The sequence below is a fragment of the Penicillium robsamsonii genome, assembly GCF_028829455.1.
Source record: "Penicillium robsamsonii strain IBT 29466 chromosome Unknown utg000001l_segment0_segment0, whole genome shotgun sequence".
Taxonomy (NCBI): Eukaryota; Fungi; Ascomycota; class Eurotiomycetes; order Eurotiales; family Aspergillaceae; genus Penicillium; species Penicillium robsamsonii.
The window spans coordinates 2465769-2488013 of NW_026643219.1; the positions used below are offsets into that span (position 1 = coordinate 2465769).

Consider the following 22245-nt stretch of genomic DNA (forward strand, 5'->3'; position numbering starts at 1 on the left):
TAAATTTTTTTTTTGTTTTTAAATTGATTTCCACGACAGGCAGCTTGGTCCTGTCCCCCTTTCGTGAACATCAATGTGTCCGAAAAGTAGATGTTGTGTTGGATGTACTGTTCAGCTCACAGGCAACTTGCCCATATCACCCTTGCCGCCCTTGATCCATTCGGGGTCAACGAGGCGCTCGCGCTCCGCGTACAATTGCTTGTAAGCACCACGAATAGTTCCATCGCTGACGTGTGCAACTTGGGAAATCTCCTTGGCAGACTTGCCGTGGCCCATAAGGAACGATGCCATATATATGCAAGCCGCGACAATGGACAAGGGAGAACGTCCGGCCAAGTCGCCCATGGCGGTAACGCGATCCGAAAGGGAGACAGAAACACTGGTGACCTGGTAAGGAAGGTCGAGAAGGTTGCAGAAACGATTGCAAAGATCGCTTGGCTTGGTCGAAGTAGTCGCGTTGTAATCGCCGGCAAAGTCGTGAGTTTCGCCATTTTCCAAAGCAGCATTGTGGCGCTCGACGTTTTGGGTGGTGAAAAACTTCTCCAGAGCTTTGTAGATGCGACCGATTTCCTTTCGGGTGACCTTGGTCACTGCGAAGATCTCGGTGAAGGTACGAGGAACCTTGCACTGACGGCATGCGATGAAGATGCAGCCAGCAATAATGACTTCCTGTGACTTGCCCTTGAAGGCTTTAGCGTCGTCGACCATCTTGAAGAGATACTTGGCAGTATCGGCGACAGTCTTCTGAATGTTGAAACCGTCGCACAGAGCACCGATTTCCTTATAAGCTGCTAGGAGGGCCTTGTTCGCTTTTTCGCCGGACTGCTTGTTTTGCGCGCGGTACAGGTCGCGGGCACGGCCAGAGCCTCCACTTGCGATAGAAGTCTCCAGTTGAGCGCCGTTTAGCAGAGGGTTCGAAGCGTCTCCGACACGGGAGGGGTCGTCATTATTTTGGTCGTCGTTGGAGAAGGTACGCCATTCAGAGTGCAAGTCTATCTCACGATCTGCGAGCACCAGTCCACAGGAACCGCAAACTGTCTCGTGGGAGTCGGGGAATTCCAGGTTCGGAGGATCCTCTTTGCATTCGGGGCAAACGAGATGAGCGGACAGGTTTTTCTTCCAAGGAGCCGCGACCTCGGGTTTCGCAAGAGTAGAAGTAGCCATATTTTGAGTTTTCAAGTAACTTGCGTATCGAGCGTGGCAGCGTCGTGCAAGGACTTTAGGCGATATGCGGGGTAGATGATATTTCCGATTATAATAGCGAAGGAAAATTGGCGAATACAGCTTGGCGGCTGTAGTGAGGAAAACGAAAGCGGTCCACCTGCGGAGGATCCCTTACCAAGGGAGAAGGTCGAAAATGAAAAATAGAGTCGCTCAGGGCCACTGTTGTGCGCAGTCAAGTTAGCCCAGCCCAAGGCAAGTTCATTGTCTCCCGTATCGCAACGTTATCTGGTTCTTTGACCCGCAACAATGTCATGCCAAGATGTACTCAAACAAAGAAGCGTTCATTACCTTTCACAGACCAGAGCTCTCGGGATTCAAAGGAGTCACCCCCAGTCGTAGAAAACCCTTCACCAGTCTGCGCTTTCTTATATCGAAAGTAGAACAGAGATCTCGCCTCAGCTTGTCCAGCCGTGTTGAACCAGTCAAGGTCTCCGCAAGAAGTCTCTCACGAAAATGGGGACAGGCTGAGGAGGAGAGAAAGAAGAAGCCAAAGACCGGGGGAGAGTCAGGGAGCGAGACGATGGGATGAAGTGAGGCTTCAATGGGCGACCGGGCGGTACCCGAGAAAGGCGCAGTCCAGATCTGGATTAGTAAGTAGGTCACGTGGTATATCCTGTTTTTTATTGGTGGAGGAAGTATAGGAAGCTTTTCCAAGGTCTTATAACAAACGAATATTCCTTGTTCTCGTTTGTTGCTGTATATAGATCAAGATGCAAGAGGACAGTATGGCTTTAGATTCGACTTCTGCCGATAAGATACAATACTAAAGTCAAGACATTCAGATATTCATATACGGATGGTCTCGGAAATTTGCGTAGATAGTCCACTCAGAGAGATGTGTCCTCTCCTCTCCTCTTGGGCACACTGTGCACACTTAAATATAACTTAGCAAACTATCACTTCTCAGCAATAAGTTGAACCACCGTCGATTATTTGGTTCTATACTAATTGTGTTTGAAGTCCTGGAAAGATTCGGGAACAACTTGGCCCGGCTGAGTCATCTGCCAAGAAACCTTTCCGAACAGAAGTCGTTTGAACCTCCAACTTCACGGAAAGACGGATCAGACCTATTCTGTTGAGAACCACCCCTCACTCCTCATCCACACCCTCAATCAAGATGATGTCTCAGTCTCTCCGGGCCTCGGTGAGTATTGATTGATTTACAGCTGCCTATTTCAACCTTCAACTAACGCAAAAGCAGCGCACCCTCTTCTCCCGTGCCTCTCGGGCACAGGTCTCGGTCGCTCGCCGCACTTTCCTGACCTCCGCCGTCCGCCAGGGTACGTATTTTACCCGGAGGATATCTTCCATATGACAGATGTCCCTGCTATATCCGTCGGTCGCATCGTCGCTAACCCGCAACCCGCCGCAGCCGACCCCGTCCAGGACCTGTACCTCCGCGAGCTCAAGGCCTACAAGCCCACCCCCCTCAAGGCTGGTGATGCCGAAGAGCACGTCCAGAAGTTCACCGCCCCCAAGGCCCCTCAGTCTCCCGAGGAGGCCAACCTCGCCAGCGAATTGTCCGCCTACGAGAGCCAGGAGGTCGAGGTCGAGGGTCAGGCCGCCGCTGGCGAGGCCGCCCCCGTCGAGGAGAGCTGGTTCGAGGAGGAAGAGGAGGCCCCCGCTGCCCACTAAATTTCCCTTATTTTCATTTAGCAAGGTCTGGGGAGATATGGGGGGAAGGCTGGCTTTAAATGCCTGTTGACGCAACTAATGTGGCCGCCTCTCGAGGTCCTGAAGCTTGTAAATTAGACCACATTTTCGAACGTTGAGACTTCTTTTTTCCTTTTTTCCCACCTTTTCTATGTTTGCTCCGGACAGGGCACCTGGGTAAAGGTTTTCAGTCTGGGGCTACGCGATGTGGCTGATCACAAAGACTGCCTTGGTTGAGTACAACCGACGCACTCCAGACTAGGGTCATTCGTGCTATCTTGAGCTTTTCGGTTGAGCACGAAGAGCCGGGATTTGTAGTATTCAAATGTAGTATATTAAGAATAATTGTATACGATATTGAAGATATCTAGATGGTTAAACTGTATAATTGACCACGTGATGGAGTCCACTGCACAGGCAGCACAGGAAATTGAATCTCCATGGTCAACTATGATGGCAAGAGCTGTGGGTAATAAATGCCTGGTACACCGAGCCTAGTCCACGGCCTTATCCGTTAGTAGTTAGGGAATCGCCTGTCGTGCATAGGTAAGATGAACCAAACAGATAACTTGGTTGGAACATGACATGGGACTGGTTTACAAAATGTGTTGTGCATGGCTTAAGTAGGCTTATTGTCATGCTCATGCAATAAGTCATCCGTTACGGAGTCGTACCTGGTTAGACCTCGGAAGTATATAAGATTTACGGATGGAAGTCCACATAAGGGCATTATTGATACTGATTATTGGGATCCACTGCAGCAACCGATAGATCAACATGTAACGAACAGACCAAAAGTTCATGAAAGTATGGCAATTGATGTGATGTATCAAATCTCATGAATTGAACTATCAGATGCAACCATTCTAATTTGATATCAATATCCCTGGATCTAGCGGGGGCAAAGCTAAAACCAAAGTTTAACGAAAAAGAATAACAAAACTATTCTTAGACCCCAATCCGTTGCTCGACTGTGATTTTCCCAGGGCCAGAGCCGCAATGAAACCAGTCGCCAAGGGCTTGTGTGTCAGCACGGCACTGGCGGGAACAGGGAAGATCAAGTGTGGGAATTACATATAACGCCATTTATAAGGCTATCTCGGTAAGGCGATTTAAGCGCCCCCGCAGGGCAGATTGTGACAGATAATGAACATGCATAATTTTGGCTGATTTGACCCTGTGGAAAAGTTGTTATAGTCCATATGGGAAAATATCATGAAGGAATGCGAAATAATTAAGGTGCCATATCACCGACATTCTAACATTCCATGGCCAAGAATGAGATACGAGATCTGTACAAAGTACAGCTGTCATAGTCCACTCGGTGAATTCTACCCTTTTTATGTTCCGGAGAGGATACGATTGGCCGTGTTGCCTGGATACCTTGCAATTGGGACTGAAGAGCCCAATGTCTTTTACGAATTAGACTTGGCAGTGCATGCAGAAAGACCAGGGCTGTGGACTCGAGCTGACATGGTGAGATTAGTATTACGCGACTATGGCTAGAGAAGAGAAGTAGGTGGAGTAAAAGGAAATATGTAGTCTTGGATTGTCTCAGCTAGAAAGAAACGTCTGGTTTTAATATAATTATACATATTTCTCGTATTCTAGAAGAGGATAAGAGGATAATAGGCTGAAATGTCTCGAGTTAATTAACCAAAAAAATATAAAAAAAGAGACACGTAGGTACACAGTAGACTTTGGTACATTCAGCTTCCCCCTTGGAACAATTCCAATTTTCTTTTCATTTCTCCCTCACTTCTTGATATTACCTTCCCCCCCCACCCTTTTTCCCGGAACCCAAGGCCTTTGGGGGAGATTCCCCCGTCGATCACTTTCTGAATCAGTGTGGCGCCCTTCTAAGCGGCTGCATAGAAGATCTATCCACCCCCAAACTCCATTATTATCTTTCTCTGTCTCTGTTGCTCCCTTTCAAAGTGTTTTCAGCGTTGTGATTGTGCCGTGTTTGCTCTTCCCCAGATGCAGCGTGCCTGACTACTTCGACCCGGAACTTCCTGGTGCACAGAGGAGCTGGTCTCTTCTACGCTCAGAATCTTGAGATTTAAGGGGAAATGAACCAATAACTTCCCTCGATAACTTGCTTTTTTATTCCCTAGACAATGTCTTCGCCCTCCCGCGAGACACCGAGCTACACGAACGATGAAACCCCCGAGCTCTCTCGTGCCGCCAGCTACACCGATCTTCCCAGCCAAACCGCAACAGAGCCTAGCTTAAGACGTACATTTTCTGATTATGCTGTTCCGAGCTTGGCAGAGTCACCGACAAAGGAAACCGTGGATGCCGGGAAGGACATTCTTCGCCGAACCTCTCTTCGCTCCAAGGACAAGTCGAAGCCAGCCGTCTCACGTTTCACACTGTCGTCATCGGAGGATTTGAAGGATACAGATTCACATGTGCCCGAAACCCGGGCACCGGAGCCCGCTGTGAGGCCATCTAAGAGCCGATCAATGTCTGGAAGGATAGTCAGCCTTGCGAGGAAACCGTGGAGCTCTTCCTCCCGATCTCCGTCCCCGTCAGCAAAAAGATCTAAGCAGCAAGATTCTCAATCTCCAACTCGATTCGGCGGTCAAAAAACAGAAGATGATCAGGCCCAGCCCCCCTCCCGCAGACGAACGATTCTCTACAAACGCCCGCGCCGGCCAATGCTGGCTGTTGTGGCCAAGGGCCCCGAAGACAGCCCCGGCTCTCCAAGCAGTCCCTCTGGCAATTCGCTACGGCACCGGTCCTCATTCGAAAAGTTCACAGCGTCACTCACCGTTTCGACCCCGGTCTTACCACCTATGCCCAAGGGAGCCGCAGAAACTGCTGCGGCGTATGCGAACTCCGGTCCTGATCATGCCCGCAAGAAGGATGAGCTTTGGGGTATCTTTCGGGGCCTGGAGGCGGATTTCCAAAAGTATGTACAACGACCTTAGCCATTCACATCACAATTGTTGACCAGAAAAAAAGGTTTCAGGCCAAATCTAGCTCGCTGAAAGCCAACGTCATCCGTACCTCGCTTCTTCCCTTTCTCAGCCGCCATCACCTCCACGCATCATGCAAGAACCTCAGACCAGAAGATCTGGATCGTCGTGTCAATATTCTCAACAAATGGTGGATTGGAATGTTGGAGATGCTCAACGGCAAGCATAACCAGTCGATCTCGGGAACCGACAGACCAGTGTTTCTGGAAGCTGTCGTGGGAATCATGGCTCGACCGGAATGGCGCATCCCCTTTCCTATGGCTCAGAATGGCAGTGGACCTGCGGATTCATTGAAGTACGCGTCAACTTCAGTGTCGGAAACATCGGATGGGTCAGGCTCTTCGGGTTCGGATTTCCTGGTTGAATCGATTCATCACAACATCCGGAACATCTTTATCCAAAACCTGCTCTCTCAAATGGCATTTGTGGTCGAACGAATGTCTATGAGACATGCACCAGCTAGCCTGGTCGCCTTTTGCGGCAAGGTTTGCGCGTATGCCTTTTTCTTCTGTCCCGGGGTGCCCGAGATCCTGGTTCGCCTGTGGTCTATGCCTCCTAATATGTTCCGACGCATCTTGTCAGAATCTACCGGGCCACGCACTGGACACACGCGTGCATACACGCAAGAACTTGCTCTGTGCTTTCCACCGGCCCTCCGTCCCCTAGCGTTCCACTCACCAGCACCTCTGTTGCGATATCTACGCCAGAAACCCGAGCTACCTTTGAACACCACACCTATTAATTGGAATCGCCCCTGGGTCGCACGGTGGGCTGGACGTGACACAGATCTCTTCTTTGTCTTCGTTAAATACATTCACATTCTGTATGCCGAGTATCTGCCTCCAGAAACTGAAAAGGCGAAACGGATATTAGCACCTGGGTTGTTGATAGTTCATGCGCAACTCCTGCTCGTTCTGGAGGACACAATCTACAAGCAATCGGCACAACAGGGGTCCGACAATCCCCACACAGCGGCTGCAATCACCTTTGATGATTTCATCGAGTCACCGGATGCTGCTGCCTCCACTCAACTTCTCCGAAGTGGCAGCAACACTCATCGGTCGATGGCAGAGAATCGTTTGATCATCCTTCTCCGAGACCTCCTGTCTGAATCGTCCGTGGAACCGAATCGAGCTCGATTACTTTTTGCCGAATCATTTTGCAACATCATCAAAGCTGCGGCGCAGAAAATGTCTCTCTTTGATCATAACGCATGCTTTTTGTTGTGTGACTTCCTCGAGGAGGTCATTCCAATCATCACACGTTATGCCCAGTCGATTGAAACGGAATTGTTTGATTGGGGCTTTTGGCTCGACGTTTGTCGCCAAATGATGCAGAGCCACAATTCGCTCACTGAGGTGCGAGTGTTTTCTTTTCTCTTCTGCGTCTGGGGTACCTGGACTGCCACAGAAGAAAGAAAGGCATCTATCTGTCTTGATTTCTTGTTGCATGAGCCGGTATTTTACCACTACTTTACCCACTGGAGTCCAATGGTGCGAGCCTATTTTCATCGTTTGTTGTGTTGGAGGGTCGGACGGTTTAATACCGAACCCTCATCACTTGACTCCAACATCTATGAACTTCTTTCAAATCGACTCCTACGAGTCTGGGAGTATTACATCGGGTTCCAATCTAAGGCCGAGGAGGGTTTGACAGCTCCCTTGTCCTCTGCTCCCTGTACGCCGGCCCCAGGACGAAGAATCATCATTATCCGATGCGAAAACCAACTGTCTCCTGTCAACCTTTTCGTCAGCTTCGACCGAGTCGTTCCACCCGTTCCTTCAGACCAACTCGTATCACATCGTCGAACCGGGTCTTCTGACTCTAATGGCTCAGATGGCCAACCACCTAAAAAAAGGTGGGGAATACTCAAGGCTATGTTTGGCAGCTCTTCCAACGCACGTTCCGGTGATGGTGTCAGCAGCAGTAGTTCTGATGACTCCGAGAATGGCGTATCAGATCCAACAATGACTGCTGATAGCAAATGTATGGATCAACACGAACACACTCCGGCCAACAGTATGGACGAGATCATCCGCCCCAAAACTCCCCACCAGCCATTCTTTTTCAAATTCTCATTAGAATGGATGGATCGCCCACAATGGCCCACCAAAAACAAACGTCTTTTCACCCCTTGTCTCCCTGTCGCATCCCAATTGCACGTTGAGCATGGGCGTTCTCCCGACAAGTCGGATTATGACACAGCGTCAGAGAATCTAGGCCGGTCCGACTTCGAGAACGATGCGCAAGAACCAGAAACTCTCACCACCAACCAAGATACCCCCACACAACCTACCTCAGATACCTGGCCGCGAACACCTACAACCAAGAACTCCCCCCTTACCCGAACTTCCTTCCCGGCCTGCTTACGACCATCATGTGCCTAGCAAATATGCAGGCCGCGCCCTCGCGGAGTGGGCACACATTGTCTCCGAATGCGATAGCTTTTTCGCCCGTCGTCGTGACGAGGGTGTCCCCACTGATCGTATGGTGGAAACTCCAACCCTGGGGGTTGAAAGCTTCCGCAAATAGAGCAACCGCCTCTCAGCGACACAGATCAATCATAGACTCCTCGTGACATGTTCAAACAGATGTCTGTTTTCAAATGTTTCGGGCTATTCTTTTTAGTTTCTTCTACTTTCTTTGTGCATGGCGGATCTGGAGCATAGGGAATCGGCGTTTACTTAGCCTGATTTTGTTATTCCAAGGATTTCTCCTTTCGTGTACTAGGAGCGAGACACGCAATAATCATAGTAAGACATCATTCTATTTGATCAAAAGTACCATCCAAAGGAACTACAGTAAAACATAGTCTACACATATGATTTCGTCTATGTAACAGGTCATCTCTCATTTTAAATCTAGTCTTGCTGCTTTGCTTGCTTCTCCTCATCAAGCTGCTTGTTCAATAGATACAGCAAAGCCCCCTGTACATCCTCCCTACCCATAAACACCTCAACAAGCCTCACCCCAGACCCATTCTGAATCCGTTCATTAGCCAAAACATCCTTCAACTCGCCACAAGTCCTCGCCGTAAAGGTGTTATTCGCCGCATGCTCTTCATCGGCCCCGAAATAGTTCAGCGCTTGCGCATGTCTCCAGAACGGCACATCGTTGTACACCTGCTTCCGCCCGTGGATCACCCGCTCAATGGTGTACCCGTCGTTATTGATGATGAAAATGATAATGTTCAATTTCTCGCGGATCATCACGCTGATCTCCTGCGCCGTCATCTGCAGACTCCCGTCGCCGATGAACAAAATCGTCTGGCTCTTGCTTTCTGTGCCTTTGTTATGCTCGCGCTGCGCTAGCGCTGTGCCTAGTGTTGCCGGAAGCATGAATCCAATCGACAGCCAGGTTACTGCGCCAAAGATGCGGGATTTCGCAGGTAGTTTGAAGTTCCGACCGCCGTGTGCGGCGGTGCCTGTTTCGGTGAGGATTATGTCGCCCTCCCGGAAGAGCGGGTTTACCAGACGGTAGAAGTTGTCTTGGGCGAGTGGGTCTGTGTTCTGGATGTTGGCCAGGGTTATTTCTTGTTTCGGGGGTCCGGTGGCCTTGACTAGGCGTGTGGAATCGAGGCTCTGGAGTAGGGTTGATAGAATATTGCGGGCGGATTGGTCATAGTAAGTGTCATTCTCGATTTGAACTTTGGTGCCCGAGAATGTGATTGCCACTGCGGGCTTGGGGATTGATGTGTAGAAATATGTGTTGGTATCGCTGTTGTGCGGTCCGAATGTCAGGATTAGATCTGCTTCCTGGAAGTACTCCTGCGCTGGCTTGTCGCCAAAGCCTGCCGCGTACAGTCCGTACACATTTGGCAGCTGCTCGTTGACCAGGCCCTTGCCATACACGGTTGTCCATGTGGGCCAGTTGGTTGCCTTGATCAGAGCATCGAGCTGGTCGACGATACCGAGACCTGTGCTTTCTCCGTCCACGAAGATGAATGGACGCTTGGCGCTGTACACTCTCTCCAAGATTCGAGCCAGCACCTGCGGCTCTTGGGCTGAGCTTGGTGGTTGTGGGATGCAGATCTTTGTTTCCAAGTTTGCAGCTGATACCAGCACGTCGGGCATATCATCGGGGAACTCGAGGTAGACTGGACGGTTGTGGATCAACGCCTGGCGCAGGACATAGTCGATTCTTTCGGGCGCTGTGGCAGCATCTTCTAGCCTGACCTGGGCTGCAGTGACGTGCTTTGACATGTTTGCAAAGCGACGGTAGTCGCCATCTGAGAAAGTGTGGTGCATGAACGTGCGCGCGCTCTGGAGCGGGCGTGGTGGGGTTCCGACAATGTGTAGCACGGGTGTGTTCTCGGCATAGGCGCCTGCAATACCGTTGATGGCGGACAACTCACCAACGCCATAGGTAGTAATTAATGCAGATAGTCCTTTAATGCGACCGTATCCGTCTGCCGCATAGGCGGCATTGAGTTCATTGCAGTTGCCCACCCAGTGCAGGCCGGCGGGAGTAACGAAGTCCAACAGGCGAAGGTTGTAGTCCCCAGGGACGCCGAACATGGAGTCGACGCCCAGCTGGCGCAACCGGGTAAACAGGTAGTCTGCAAGCTTAATATCTTGAGTCATAATGAATGTGATGTTGAAGTTGGAGAAGAGGAAAGACAAGTATTTATAGATGGGTCCCCGCATCTTATCGCCGATACGCCGACACGCCGACACTCCGATCTCGCCGTTGTTAGCCGACTTCACTCTTCTTTATCTCCACTGGCGGACGAAACTCCGCCAGACCAGCCATGTCCCGTCTGGCTGCCTGTGAAGCCTGTAGAAAGGCCAAACTGGCATGCGACCACCAGCTGCCCGTGTGCACGCGTTGTAGTAATAGCAAGGGGATTTGTATTTACAGAACTACGCCCTTTAAGCGGAAAAGGGTTGAGAAACAAAGGTCAGATGCATACTTGCTTGGCCTGCATTCGAGTTGGCTAATTATATATTTGCAGCATTGGCTCACCGGATGAATCGCCGTCATTCAATCCAAGACGTAATCCATACCCAAACCCTGGGTATCTAGGGTCGTCTAGCCATGCAGCTATATTCAAGCACATCACTCCGGACGGAGACCATGGTCCCGGTAGTCATCAAGCAGTACCAGAGGACCTACACTCGGATTCATTTGGCGACAACCATCTGGTCTTACAAGGCGCAGATATCCTTAAGCATATCTTGACAACATACAAGTTGTCCGCCATGAAAGACCTCGTTTCGTTCTGGCTAGCTAAAGGAGCCAACCTGGCTCTGGCAGAGCCCTTCGTTGACCAATGTACGCAGAGTGTGAGCCAACTGTTTACCTATCACGATGACAACTGGCATCTAGTCTATGCAAGACGACTCTTGCAGAACTCGGCCCAGCCGCTGCACTTCAATGATACCTCCGACCTAGCTAGTTTCTCGGCTCAATTTCTAGATCACAATTCTCGTTGGGAGACGTTAGGGATATTCTTTGCCGCTGTCAGTCGAGCGACAATTGACATTGCGTTCTTCCCGTCTCTATATATGACTGCGCAAGAGCAGTACACACTCCGGAGACTATGTACCAAACTTTGTGACTTCGCATTGGAGATATCCCTCTCTCTAGATTGTCTGAATGATCTACAACTGATCATGCAATACGAGAATTTTATCGTCCATTCCTACGTGGATGGAGACCAGAGTAAGCTACCGGCCATTCATTCGCAGTTACTACCTCTACTTGAGCCATATATTAACATTCCGAAGGCTACCATTCCTGGCGCAAACTGGGTGACGCTATATCATCCACATTTGCCCTAGGCTATCACGAGAACATCGAAATAAAACCAGGACTCCCGCGATTCCTCAAGGAACTGCGCAAAACAGCCTTCGCGCGCATCTACTCCGCGGACAAGAACATAGCAATATTCCTCGGCCGCCCGCCACGAATGAACAAACGTTTCTGCCACTTCCAGGTCCCATCCTGCCAGAACGCAGAAGAAGGCTCAGCAGACTGGACTCCAGACGCGGAGTCCGGGTACCGGGCTGATACGCGGTGGTCTGCGCTGTGCGCATCGCTGAAGGAGGAGATTTGGGAGCTTCTTCAGGACAAGCACGATCCGTCATGTGCGCAACGAGCAAGGTATTCAAAAGCGACACCCGCGCCATCCATCTCAACGAAAATCATGGCTAATTAAGAAATGGCACAGCGTGATACAACGCCAAGCAGAGATGCAGTGGCAACGCCTACCAGCCCACTTCCGACTCGAGAGCAGTCTGAAGCAATGTACACAAGGGCCTTTTGAGCGAGACTTTGTCGCCGGCGTACGACTGCACCACTTACATGTGCTATTCTTGCTCCGTCTTTTGCTTCTTAAATCACCGACTGAGCCCGATCTACCGATCATTGAGACGGCGGGTCAGATGCTCACGCTTGTGGTGGAGATTATTCTGCTGCGGGATCAACTTACTAATTCTGGGACGGGTCTCATTTGGAAGGTATGCATGCAATTGACTTGATGTTGATATAACATACGCTGTCTATAAATCTCCCAAATTCAACCACTCAACTAATATAAATACTAACTAGGTTGCATACTATGGTCTCCCCGCTGCGGGGATAATGCTTCTGGCGATGCTGAAACAGCACATGCCACGAGCGCACCGGACACGGACATTACAAGATCTCAGTGTCTTTGTAGCGGAAGTGCAGATTGGAACGATTGTGAAAGCCGGTGATCCGAATTACGCGTTGCTTTCTAAGGCTACGCGGACCATACAGCGCTTTCTAGACTCGACTCATTCGGACCCGGCGCAGCCTCTGCCTGAGCAGGCTGGGGTTGAGGGGAGTGATGAGTGGGCCGCGCTGTTGAGTCAGGATTTGTGGGATTTCGAGGCTGGGTTTTGGCAGAGTTTGGCGGATCACCCGTCTTTATTGGTGATTGAGCCTTCTTTGCCTCCCGTTTAGTTTGATGGACCCATACGTGAGTTCCATATTCCATATGGGTAGGGCTAAAATGAGGCTGTTCATTTGATGTCATATACCGTACAAGAAAACAGTAATTTGGCCTGGACTATAGATCATCGCCTATACCGGTCTTGAATCTTCAGAACGAAGAGCCACTGGAAAAAGCACTGGACTTCCTCCTAAACGGATTGTCCTCAACTCCGCAGAATCAGCCCTGTGTTTATCCATTATGCTGCCCTTAACTGTTGGCCGCTTTGCTTCTTATACAACCACCAGCAAATCATGACCCCTGCCGTAAGCGGTACTGTAATTGCGACCCAAATTAGCCATACCGTCTCTTTGATGGCACCCCCAAAAACCCCTGCACCGACCACCGTGCCTGCAAAGGTACCTGGCAGGAAGATCATTGTCAGGGCAGCGATCGCATTCATGGATGTAGAGTCTTGCTTCATGCTATGAGAGATCTGCATGTTGTTGGTGGCGTCTTGCCGGGTCACGAGATTATGGGCCATGGAAAGAGCACTATCTTTGCGTTGCTTATAGTTCAAGAACCAAAGTTTTTGTTTTTCCAAGGAGGAGATAATATAGGTTATTGAATCATCAGCTCGATGGTTTATGAAGGGGTTGGATCGAGAAAGCGAGGGGGTGAGACGTGAGTGGACTTTTTGAATGGCTTTGGCCGTGATGATTCCTATATCAGCATTGGCGATATGTGAATCTGCATTTGAGGCCATGATTTGGAGCTGCTTTACCAAGTCTGCGAACTTAGCGTTATCGCTAAACCCGAGGTTCATAAAGTGATCTTCAACTTTGTTCATCTGCTTCCACATGAATCGCTGGAAACGCTTGACGTGAAATTTAGAAGTTCGAAGGAAAGTGTGGAAACAATGGCATGGATGTCAAATGGACTATCCAAGAAGACAGCTGGTTTGTTAACTGCGGAAGTCACATTGAGTGCAGTGTTCAGTATAGACTTGAGCGTGGTGATGGTGGTATCAAACTCTTTATGCGAGATGATGTATGTTGTCAAGTCCCGAACGATGTCATGGCGCATGTAGATAGACAGCGGAGGCCCTTGAACTTGGAGGTTCCAACGAGGATGCAAAAGTCTTTTGTGATATTAGCATTCGGTGTCTTGATGTCTGATGCTCCTGGTCTTACCGCAAGCTAGCAATCTCCCGTCATCATCTGCATCCAAATGGGATTGAGGTGCCCAGTAATCTGGCCGACCAAGCATGTTCAACATAAACATAGGATTGATTTGTAGTGTCTCGAAGAGTTTCTCGGCATTTCTTCGGGTCATGAGAGCGCGTGAACCGTATGAAGTATCCTCTTTGAACACCAAGGGACAAAAGCTAGACAAGTCAGTATGAGGTCTCAGAACGGCGGGGGGAAAACACAGAAACACCCACAAAACGAGCATATTACGACCAGGACAGGGTTCAATAGTTGGAAAGGGGTTGATAGCATGGGACTTTTTATATATTTAGCCGCTAAATTCCAAGTATAGGGTTGATAAAAGTCACCTGTAAAAGGTCATCCATGTTGGCCTCGTCAAGTGTTCGCCATTCTTGATATACTATCAGTCTCCAAAACCGAAAATATATGATACAGAGACCTACCTCCTCCCTGCGAATCAACTTTGAGACATTCCACGCGAGTTTTAATCGAAAAGTTCTCCTCCCGTTCTAAATGCCGATGGTATTGCACAGCATCAAAGACTTGCTGGAGAGATCTGAGATCACCTAGTGGATAATCATCTGTGGTAAGGTTGAAATCAAAGTCCAGCTCGTTGACATCAATATCTGCAGTCACAGCATGGCGACTTATACCGTCTTGCGAAGCATTTGGTCGCGGCTCCACCTCGGTATGCACAGGTGTAGCTTTGAGCTTTGAGAATTTGGACAAATCTCCAGTCTCGGCTAGATCAAGGGGATCAAGGGGATATTTCTCGGACATGACTCTCAGGCAGGAAAAGCAATTCAAACGATAAGCCCACTTTTATAAAGGATACATACTGTGCGAAGTAGAATATAAGAGGGCTGTGATGATCTCACCCCAACCCAGCCCACCTGGGCATGCTTGCATCTAAGTAAAAATACGAGACGCCCGGGCGATGGTATCTGCAAGAAAAAGTGGAAAGTTCACGGGCAACGCTTCTTCATTGGATCAAACCTGTTGGATATTCATGTGCTGTAAGCGCTAGTTCTACTATTGTACCCATGTCTGTAGTTTGTTTTGTCTAGAATTAGCACTCGGCCGTTGCCAAGTAACTCCCAAATTGTTCGCTATTTAAGTACCAAAAGAGATATATCTTCTATGACACATAGTCTCTTTATATTAGCGGTTATATTCTAAAAGACCTTGGAAAGACTGATAGAAAGATGATAACAAAGTGGGTTTTATAGTAGCGCTAGACTTTTTCAACGGGATATACGAGCGATTTACATATTATAAGTGTTTTGGAATAGGGCATATATCGAGTTCATAAAACTCTCGTTTTAGAATAGCGAGATAGTCTCATGCTTATAAGGGCTTGTACATAGGTTGGCGCGATGGACCTAAAACCCTGCTGTATCCGTGGGCAGTACGACAAAACTAAGGCTTGTTTTACATGGGAGAAAAATGAAGGCGTAAATCTCTGAAAGAAGATTCTGCAACACCTGATTTTTAGATAGACAAAATATTTCCTTGAAAAGCAAGTACTACCCTAGGGGTTGAGCACTTGAAGTGAGCAAACCATGTGGACTGGCAGGTTAAAAGCTAGATACGAAATGTGATATATCCCCATATGAACGCCGGTCCCTCGGGACAAGGATGAGAAGCTAGATACATTCAAGAAAAGCGGGGATGACGCAACTAATGGACAGAGTAGGAAGCCAAATCCCGCGAGCTCAAGACATGCTTGGTATATAATGGGTGTGAAAGAAGTTCCCAAAATCCAGGTATAGAGGTATCCCGACAATGTAGGAGGTGTCGGGCTGTACAGTGCGCGTTTAGAACGTGACAAAATAATCAATCCGATAAGCGTGGATGAAGCGAGGCTGAGAAGAGCAACAAGTAGGAAAGGGGCTGAAAGGTAGAATACATTAGTGGAGTAGCTTATCGCTGGCGTGGTGGATGGTATTGGCGACCCGGTTGATCCAATATTGGGTCAATGTCCAGTTGCCTGTGTTGATACTGTCGCGGATAGCAGGGAAGATCGAGGCGTCGTAGCCGGACCACAGCTCTGGACCGAAGATGACGTGTCGGAATTGTGTGCGGTTGGGGATCTGTACAAGTCGTTAGCTGGGGCTGAGGGGTGGATCAAGCAGAACGTCAACTTACACCTCCGCCTTCCTCCAAGTCAAGTAGATTGGTATCAAAGGCAGCCATTCGAGCATTATGGTTGACCCGCTGGACTGCCATGACATTGCTTTCATACCCTCCCATGCCCCACACAGTGTCGTGCCAGACCTTGTTCCAGGACTGGAATGTAACAGCATTGGCTTTCATTTCGGTCGCAGCTTTAAACATGGGTTGCATGTCCACCTCGGCCTTCTTTGATTTGGCAAATTTGTCCAAGTCTTTGACCCATCCACCAATCGAGTCGCCGTAGACTTCTAGGTCAAATGGCAGCATGGGGTTCTCGGAAAGGTCAAGGACAAGAAGCCCCCAGAATTGAGCCAGGATTTTGTGGTATTGGAAATCGGGGTCGGCAAAATTAACCATCCAGTCGTACGTTTCGTAGCAGCTGTGGTATGGATAGGGCTCGCCCGAAAATCCAAAGTCAATGCTCGAGGTGCCAGCGATGTCCTGGAATGCAACATAGTCACTTCCAGCGCCAAGTGGCGTGATCTTTGAGCCCTTTTGATCCCAAAGGTCTTTCAGTGTCGCGTTCGCATAGGGGTCTGAGATACGACCCAGAACCTGCAGCACAGCGCGCTCAAAAACGGGGGACGCAGACACCTGGAAATCGGGCCCAGAAACACCCACGTCAACATTTAGGTAGGCAAACGCATTCGCACGGAGATCGTCGATCTCCTTTTCGACATGTTCTGTTGAGCCGATCAAATTATACTCCTCTCCATCCCAACTGACAAATTCAATGGTGCGAAGCGGCCGCCATCCGTAGGTGAGCAACTCGCCAAAGGCTCGTACAACCTCTAGGAAAGTAGCAGTGCCGCTTCCAGGGTCAACACTTCCCATGCACCACGAATCTCGGTGGTTGCCAACGATAATCTTCTTGTCACGCTCGTCCATTCCGATGATCCTGCCGTGAATGTTGTAAATAGGTTGCCGCTCTACTTCATCTTGCAGATTCATCAGATGAACGACGGGGGAGTCTTGGTCACCCGTCCACCACTCTTGTATATCAGGAACACCACCCACCCATTCCTTTGGTACTTTGGAGCCGTGGCCTTTGAGGCCCTGCAAAAGTTTCTGTGCATCACGCCAAGCAAGTGGAAGACTGGGAATCTGGGGTAAACCAGGGCTTTCCTTGGGAGATAGACGATGCTTTTCTCCCGGCGTGGATGCCCATCCAGGGCTGAGAACATCGCCAACTACCTGCGACATCATACTCACACCGCCCCTTTGCACGCCATCGCTTGGCATGTACCGCCCGTCGGGGAAGGCCGGGCCTCTAACAAATCCGTCTTGGGAGGGGTCGGAGTAGATGATACAGCCGGCCGCCCCGGCCAATTCAGCGGCCTTGATTTTTAATGCGCGGTCGGATTCGGTCCCATAGTAACGGACCAAGGCAATCGAGCCCTCGAGTGAAATTCCTTTGTCTGTGAGAAGTTTGAAATCTTCCCGGGCTCCGAAGTTAGCATAAACCAGATGCCCAGTGACATTGCCCGATTTCGAATGTCCATGAAAAATCAAGTCCTTGGCATTATCCTCTTCGAGTTTCGCCTCCCAAGCTAGACTGGGTGGATCGATTATTGCGACTCTCCTCCCATCCTTGCGTGGATAGTTGAGGTAGACCTGGAATTCCTCTCGCGACACTTCATCAAATCCTGCTTTCTGGAACTCTTGTTCAATCAATTGTGATAGCGCAAAGCTGCCCTCCGTGCCAGCTACGTGGGTGTAGTTGGTGACTCGTCGTAAGTTTTCGGCAATCTTGGTCTCGTTGATGTGACCTTGAATGAAGTTCTCGACGGAGGCGGCGCTATAGGACTGGCCCATGGACATGCGGCTGTTTATATTGAAGACATCTGCGATGAAGAACACATACACTAGGGTGACCACTAGTAAAAGAGCGAACACTCGGAGAAGCATGATGCACCCCTGGTCTTTTAAGCGTGACCTCGTGTCACTGAGGTTTATTGTGAAACGGAAACTGGGCATATATCGTTGGAAGGGTCGTTGGATAGCGGACAGCGTACGGCTCAGACTCGATAGCTGCTTGGAAAAACGATGTCGTAGGGGGGTCGTCTGCCGGTCAAGGAAGCCGATGCGGAATCATCCACGTCCATTTGATCTAGTTCCCGTCGTAGTTCCTCCACCGACTCTCGATTTGAGCGTGTTGTCGATGATTCGAGGCCATCGAGGCTGGAGCGCGCCGATTCCACGGTTGGTGGGTGGTAGCCTCGGGTGGAGGCATGGTCGCGACCGAGTAGCCCCTGTCGTTCAACATCTGTTCCGTCACCGAGGTCGGATCGAGAGGAGGAGGGATGGCCGGTGGCTTCAGCGTAGGAAGGGATAGGGACGGCCTGATAGTCAAACTTCTCGTCGCCCATTGTGGGAGATACGGGGCTCCGGAGAGCTGTAAGAAGGGTGTAGCGCGGGTGCGGAGATCCGGAGGATCATGATCTGTAAAATAATGGGAAATGAGCGACGACCGACATCATATGCCGAAAAGTGAGCAAGTCCGGAGTTTGATGGGAGTGGTATAGGAGAGAGACAGGAGATAGGCAGACGCCCCGGAGTGAAAGTGACCCACGCTTGGCAACTTTCATTACGCATCATGGAATTAGACATTCGAGAGCATTCACATTCTTGTATGTCCAGTATTCTAAAGATTAGTATATTAGAACATTTCAAATCATAGATTTGGGAGTTTCTTTTCTTTATATATAAGATCTCGGAAATACAGCGTCATGCAGATGTTCTTATGCTACATACTCCACGTCAAAGATATAAAATAAGGATATCGACATATAGAATAATGGGAAGACTGAAAGGGAAGTGAGAACATTCAAATAGAACAGTCTTAAAAATAGAGAAAGCAAGTTCCAGGCCCGCCATGAATATCCAGACCCGAAGTGCCACTTGATCTCCACTAATGATTCGAGGCATAGAAGAGGCCATATTGTGAATGACGCTCTATGAAAGGACATTAAAAGATCTCAGGAAACGTTGAACCCTGAAAGGGACAAGTGGGGACAGATCGATAAGATGGACTCAATTCTACACCGTAGCTTTATAGATGTTGAGCGGTTTTTTTTCTAAAGCCACGTAGAGTACAGGTGTAGATAGAACTATTTCCTACTTACTGTTTCCTACTTACTATTGCCTACTTACACTTACCCTATTTGGTATTTGGCATTGCCATTTGTTAGAGTGAAGTTTGAAGCTCCCGGTTATACACAATAGTTTCACTATGTATTCTGTACCAATTATATATCTCCCAGGCAATTATCCGGCCCAAAGGAAACGTAAAGGTCACTAGAAAAGGGTAGATCTCCCCACTTGGGAAAAAAAAAGGGAAAAAAAAAATATTAAGTGGTGACAGATCGTACACGGTAGAACCGAGTACACAGACTCCTTTTCATTCTTATATCAATCGCCTTCAATCGCCTTCTCTTCGGCTTCTTTTCTAAATCTTCATCTTCTTCTCCTATCCCTCTACTTCATCTTTCCTTCTTACCTCGTTTTCTCCTTGCCCCTCCATACCCCACCATGGCTACTCGTCCTCAAAACATCGGCATCAAGGCCATTGAGGTCTACTTCCCCACTCAGGTGAGTTTCACTGGATCTTATCACCTGAGGATCTATACTGACATGTCAATTGTAGTGTGTCGACCAGGTTGAGTTGGAGAAGTACGATGGCGTCTCCGCCGGAAAATACACCATCGGTCTCGGACAGACCAAGATGAGCTTCTGTGATGACCGTGAGGGTATGTACACCAATTCCAGAGAGCAAGATCAATCAGCCTAATAGTTCTTCGCAGACATCTACTCCATGACCCTCACCGTCCTCTCCTCCCTCATGAAGAAATACAACGTCGACCCTATGTCCGTTGGAAGACTCGAAGTTGGCACTGAGACCCTTCTGGACAAGTCCAAGTCCGTCAAGTCCGTCCTCATGCAGCTTTTCGCTCCTCACGGAAACACCAACATTGAGGGTGTCGACAACGTCAACGCCTGCTACGGTGGCACCAACGCTGTCTTCAACAGCATCAACTGGGTCGAGTCCTCCGCCTGGGATGGCCGTGATGCCGTTGTAGTCTGCGGTGATATTGCTCTGTACGCCGCTGGTGCTGCCCGCCCCACTGGTGGTGCTGGTTGCGTGGCCATGGTCATTGGCCCCGATGCCCCTATCGTCTTCGAGGCCGGTCTCCGTGCCTCCTACCTCACCCACGCCTACGATTTCTATAAGCCCGACCTTACCAGCGAGTACCCCGTTGTCGACGGTCACTACTCCCTTCGGTGCTACACCGAGGCTGTCGATGCCTGCTACAAGGCTTACGACGCCCGCGAGAAGACCCTGAAGGCCCAGGCCAACGGTACCAACGGTGCCACCGACGAGTCCCTCTCCCCCCTGGACCGCTTCGACTACATTCTCTTCCACGCCCCTACCTGCAAGCTCGTTCAGAAGTCCTACGCTCGTATGCTCTACAATGACTACCTGGCCAACCCCTCGCACCCCGCTTTCGCCGAGGTTGCCCCTGAGCTCCGCGACCTCGACTACGAGACCTCTCTTACCGACAAGGTTGTTGAGAAGACCTTCATGGGTCTGACCAAGAAGCGTTTTGCCGAGCGCGTCAACCCCGGTCTCCAGGTCGCCACCCAGTGTGGTAACATGTACACTGCCACCGTTTACGGCGGTTTGGCCAGTCTGCTCAGCAACGTCGCTTTCGACCCCAAGGAGGTCAAGCGCATCGGTCTGTTCAGCTACGGTTCCGGTCTTGCCAGCTCTATGTTCAGCGCCAAGATTGTTGGCGATGTGTCCGGTATTGTTGAGAAGCTTGACCTCCAGAAGCGTCTCAATGCCCGCACTATCCTCGAGCCTGCTGCGTACGATGCCATGTGCAAGCTCCGTGAGCACGCCCACCTGAAGAAGAACTTCAAGCCCGCTGGTAGCACCGAGACTATTGGATCCGGTGTCTACTACCTGACTGAGGTGGATGACATGTTCCGCCGCAAGTACGAGATCAAGGCTTGAAATTTTGATGTTCCTGCGATTGCCTTTACCGTTCGATGTGTTGTTTAGACGGTTCAGAGAGATTCCCCCGAGCGTTTTGAGTGTTTTGTCAAGGTACATAGACCACCGGGTTTTGAGACCTTTTTTTTTTTTTTTTTCTTTTTCTTTACTCTTTCGGTTGGGTGTTAATCATTTCGACCCACATGAAATGAATGTCATGAAATAATTAAACAAATTAATGAGATGAATTTCCAAATCACTCTTGTGCCTAAAAAGGATTACTTAACTACGTACGAACAGTGAAACCATCCCCAGGGGTCAATGCGCGGTTATGTTTTGATCCCCCCGATTTGACCTCAACCTCTTTACAGATGTCTCTTGCATGAACTTCACTGCATAATTGTTGCTAATTATGGGAAATTTTTCAGTTTCACGATCAAGTTGTCCAATCACTGGATATGACGCCGGTGCTCGGCGCGTACTTCAAACTCATCCCACACATGTAGCCGCCGACTTCGATATCACATTCGGCCACTGGCGCATCTAGAGCAGGTACCCTCCCATCAAAGAGTCCTTTTACCCTGATTAGACCCTGGAATCACACATTCCATGATCCCGATTGCTATTTTTATCCATTTGCTTTCTTGGAACCTTTAACCGCTGACCCCGCGAGTCCTCAGGGACTGTCCAGTCACCAACAAGTCCGCTAATTACCTGGAAATGTGACCTAATTGTTGCCGTTTTTAGAACATTGTGAGAAACTTGCAGCAGGCTAACCATTTTAGGGAATCTGAAGAATGATATTGAAGAAGATGCAAAATATAGTAACATCTTGACGCGCGACAGTCCGATGAAACCGCACTATGCCGGACTGGACCTCCTCGGAGGGGCAGTTTCAAGGGCCCTGTTGCTCAACATGCCTGTCCTTCAGCCAAAATGTCGGCAGTTTCGTGTTTCATCGAGTGGACGTGCCTCTGATCGGAGACTAGGATCCCAAAAAAAGATTCTCTAGCTTCGTAGGCGTTACAATGGGGCTCTTCTCCATGTTTCATCTTTTCTAGATCGGCTAGGGTTCGTCAGTCAATCTTTTTATATGCATCAGGC

General features: G+C 49.5%; 8 protein-coding genes across 8 annotated transcripts; 4 read left to right on the forward strand and 4 right to left on the reverse strand.

Moving 5' to 3' along the window:
- Positions 1–111: 111 nt before the first annotated feature.
- Positions 112–1164, reverse strand: N7447_000974 (transcription factor SUA7; the record flags this gene model as incomplete). The annotated part of the gene is made up of 1 exon (XM_057225250.1): positions 112–1164. One exon carries the CDS (start codon positions 1162–1164, stop codon positions 112–114), a length of 1053 nt encoding a protein of 350 aa, XP_057089266.1.
- A 1177-nt stretch (positions 1165–2341) lies between these two features.
- Positions 2342–2859, forward strand: N7447_000975 (ATP synthase subunit H; the record flags this gene model as incomplete). The annotated part of the gene is made up of 3 exons (XM_057225251.1): positions 2342–2368; positions 2426–2504; positions 2597–2859. The coding sequence occupies 3 exons, from the start codon at positions 2342–2344 to the stop codon at positions 2857–2859; spliced, it is 369 nt and encodes a 122-aa protein (XP_057089267.1).
- Positions 2860–4997: 2138 nt separating this feature from the next.
- N7447_000976 (DUF1765 domain-containing protein) lies at positions 4998–8393 on the forward strand (the record flags this gene model as incomplete). The annotated part of the gene is given in 3 exon segments (XM_057225252.1): positions 4998–5794; positions 5848–8240; positions 8260–8393. 3 exon segments carry the CDS (start codon positions 4998–5000, stop codon positions 8391–8393), a joined length of 3324 nt encoding a protein of 1107 aa, XP_057089268.1.
- A 329-nt stretch (positions 8394–8722) lies between these two features.
- Positions 8723–10444, reverse strand: N7447_000977 (alpha-keto acid decarboxylase family protein; the record flags this gene model as incomplete). Its single annotated transcript, XM_057225253.1, has 1 exon — positions 8723–10444. One exon carries the CDS (start codon positions 10442–10444, stop codon positions 8723–8725), a length of 1722 nt encoding a protein of 573 aa, XP_057089269.1.
- Positions 10445–10611: 167 nt separating this feature from the next.
- N7447_000978 (uncharacterized protein) lies at positions 10612–12791 on the forward strand (the record flags this gene model as incomplete). The annotated part of the gene is made up of 5 exons (XM_057225254.1): positions 10612–10760; positions 10816–11525; positions 11591–11966; positions 12034–12322; positions 12414–12791. The coding sequence occupies 5 exons, from the start codon at positions 10612–10614 to the stop codon at positions 12789–12791; spliced, it is 1902 nt and encodes a 633-aa protein (XP_057089270.1).
- Positions 12792–13018: 227 nt separating this feature from the next.
- Positions 13019–14750, reverse strand: N7447_000979 (uncharacterized protein; the record flags this gene model as incomplete). Its single annotated transcript, XM_057225255.1, has 6 exons — positions 13019–13636; positions 13678–13871; positions 13953–14146; positions 14204–14265; positions 14318–14361; positions 14414–14750. 6 exons carry the CDS (start codon positions 14748–14750, stop codon positions 13019–13021), a joined length of 1449 nt encoding a protein of 482 aa, XP_057089271.1.
- A 1130-nt stretch (positions 14751–15880) lies between these two features.
- N7447_000980 (M28 family metallopeptidase) lies at positions 15881–18514 on the reverse strand (the record flags this gene model as incomplete). The annotated part of the gene is given in 3 exon segments (XM_057225256.1): positions 15881–16063; positions 16119–18176; positions 18191–18514. The coding sequence occupies 3 exon segments, from the start codon at positions 18512–18514 to the stop codon at positions 15881–15883; spliced, it is 2565 nt and encodes an 854-aa protein (XP_057089272.1).
- A 1162-nt stretch (positions 18515–19676) lies between these two features.
- On the forward strand, positions 19677–21162 carry erg13 (hydroxymethylglutaryl-CoA synthase; the record flags this gene model as incomplete). The annotated part of the gene is made up of 3 exons (XM_057225257.1): positions 19677–19736; positions 19792–19894; positions 19949–21162. 3 exons carry the CDS (start codon positions 19677–19679, stop codon positions 21160–21162), a joined length of 1377 nt encoding a protein of 458 aa, XP_057089273.1.
- Between the last annotated feature and the right edge of the window lie 1083 nt (positions 21163–22245).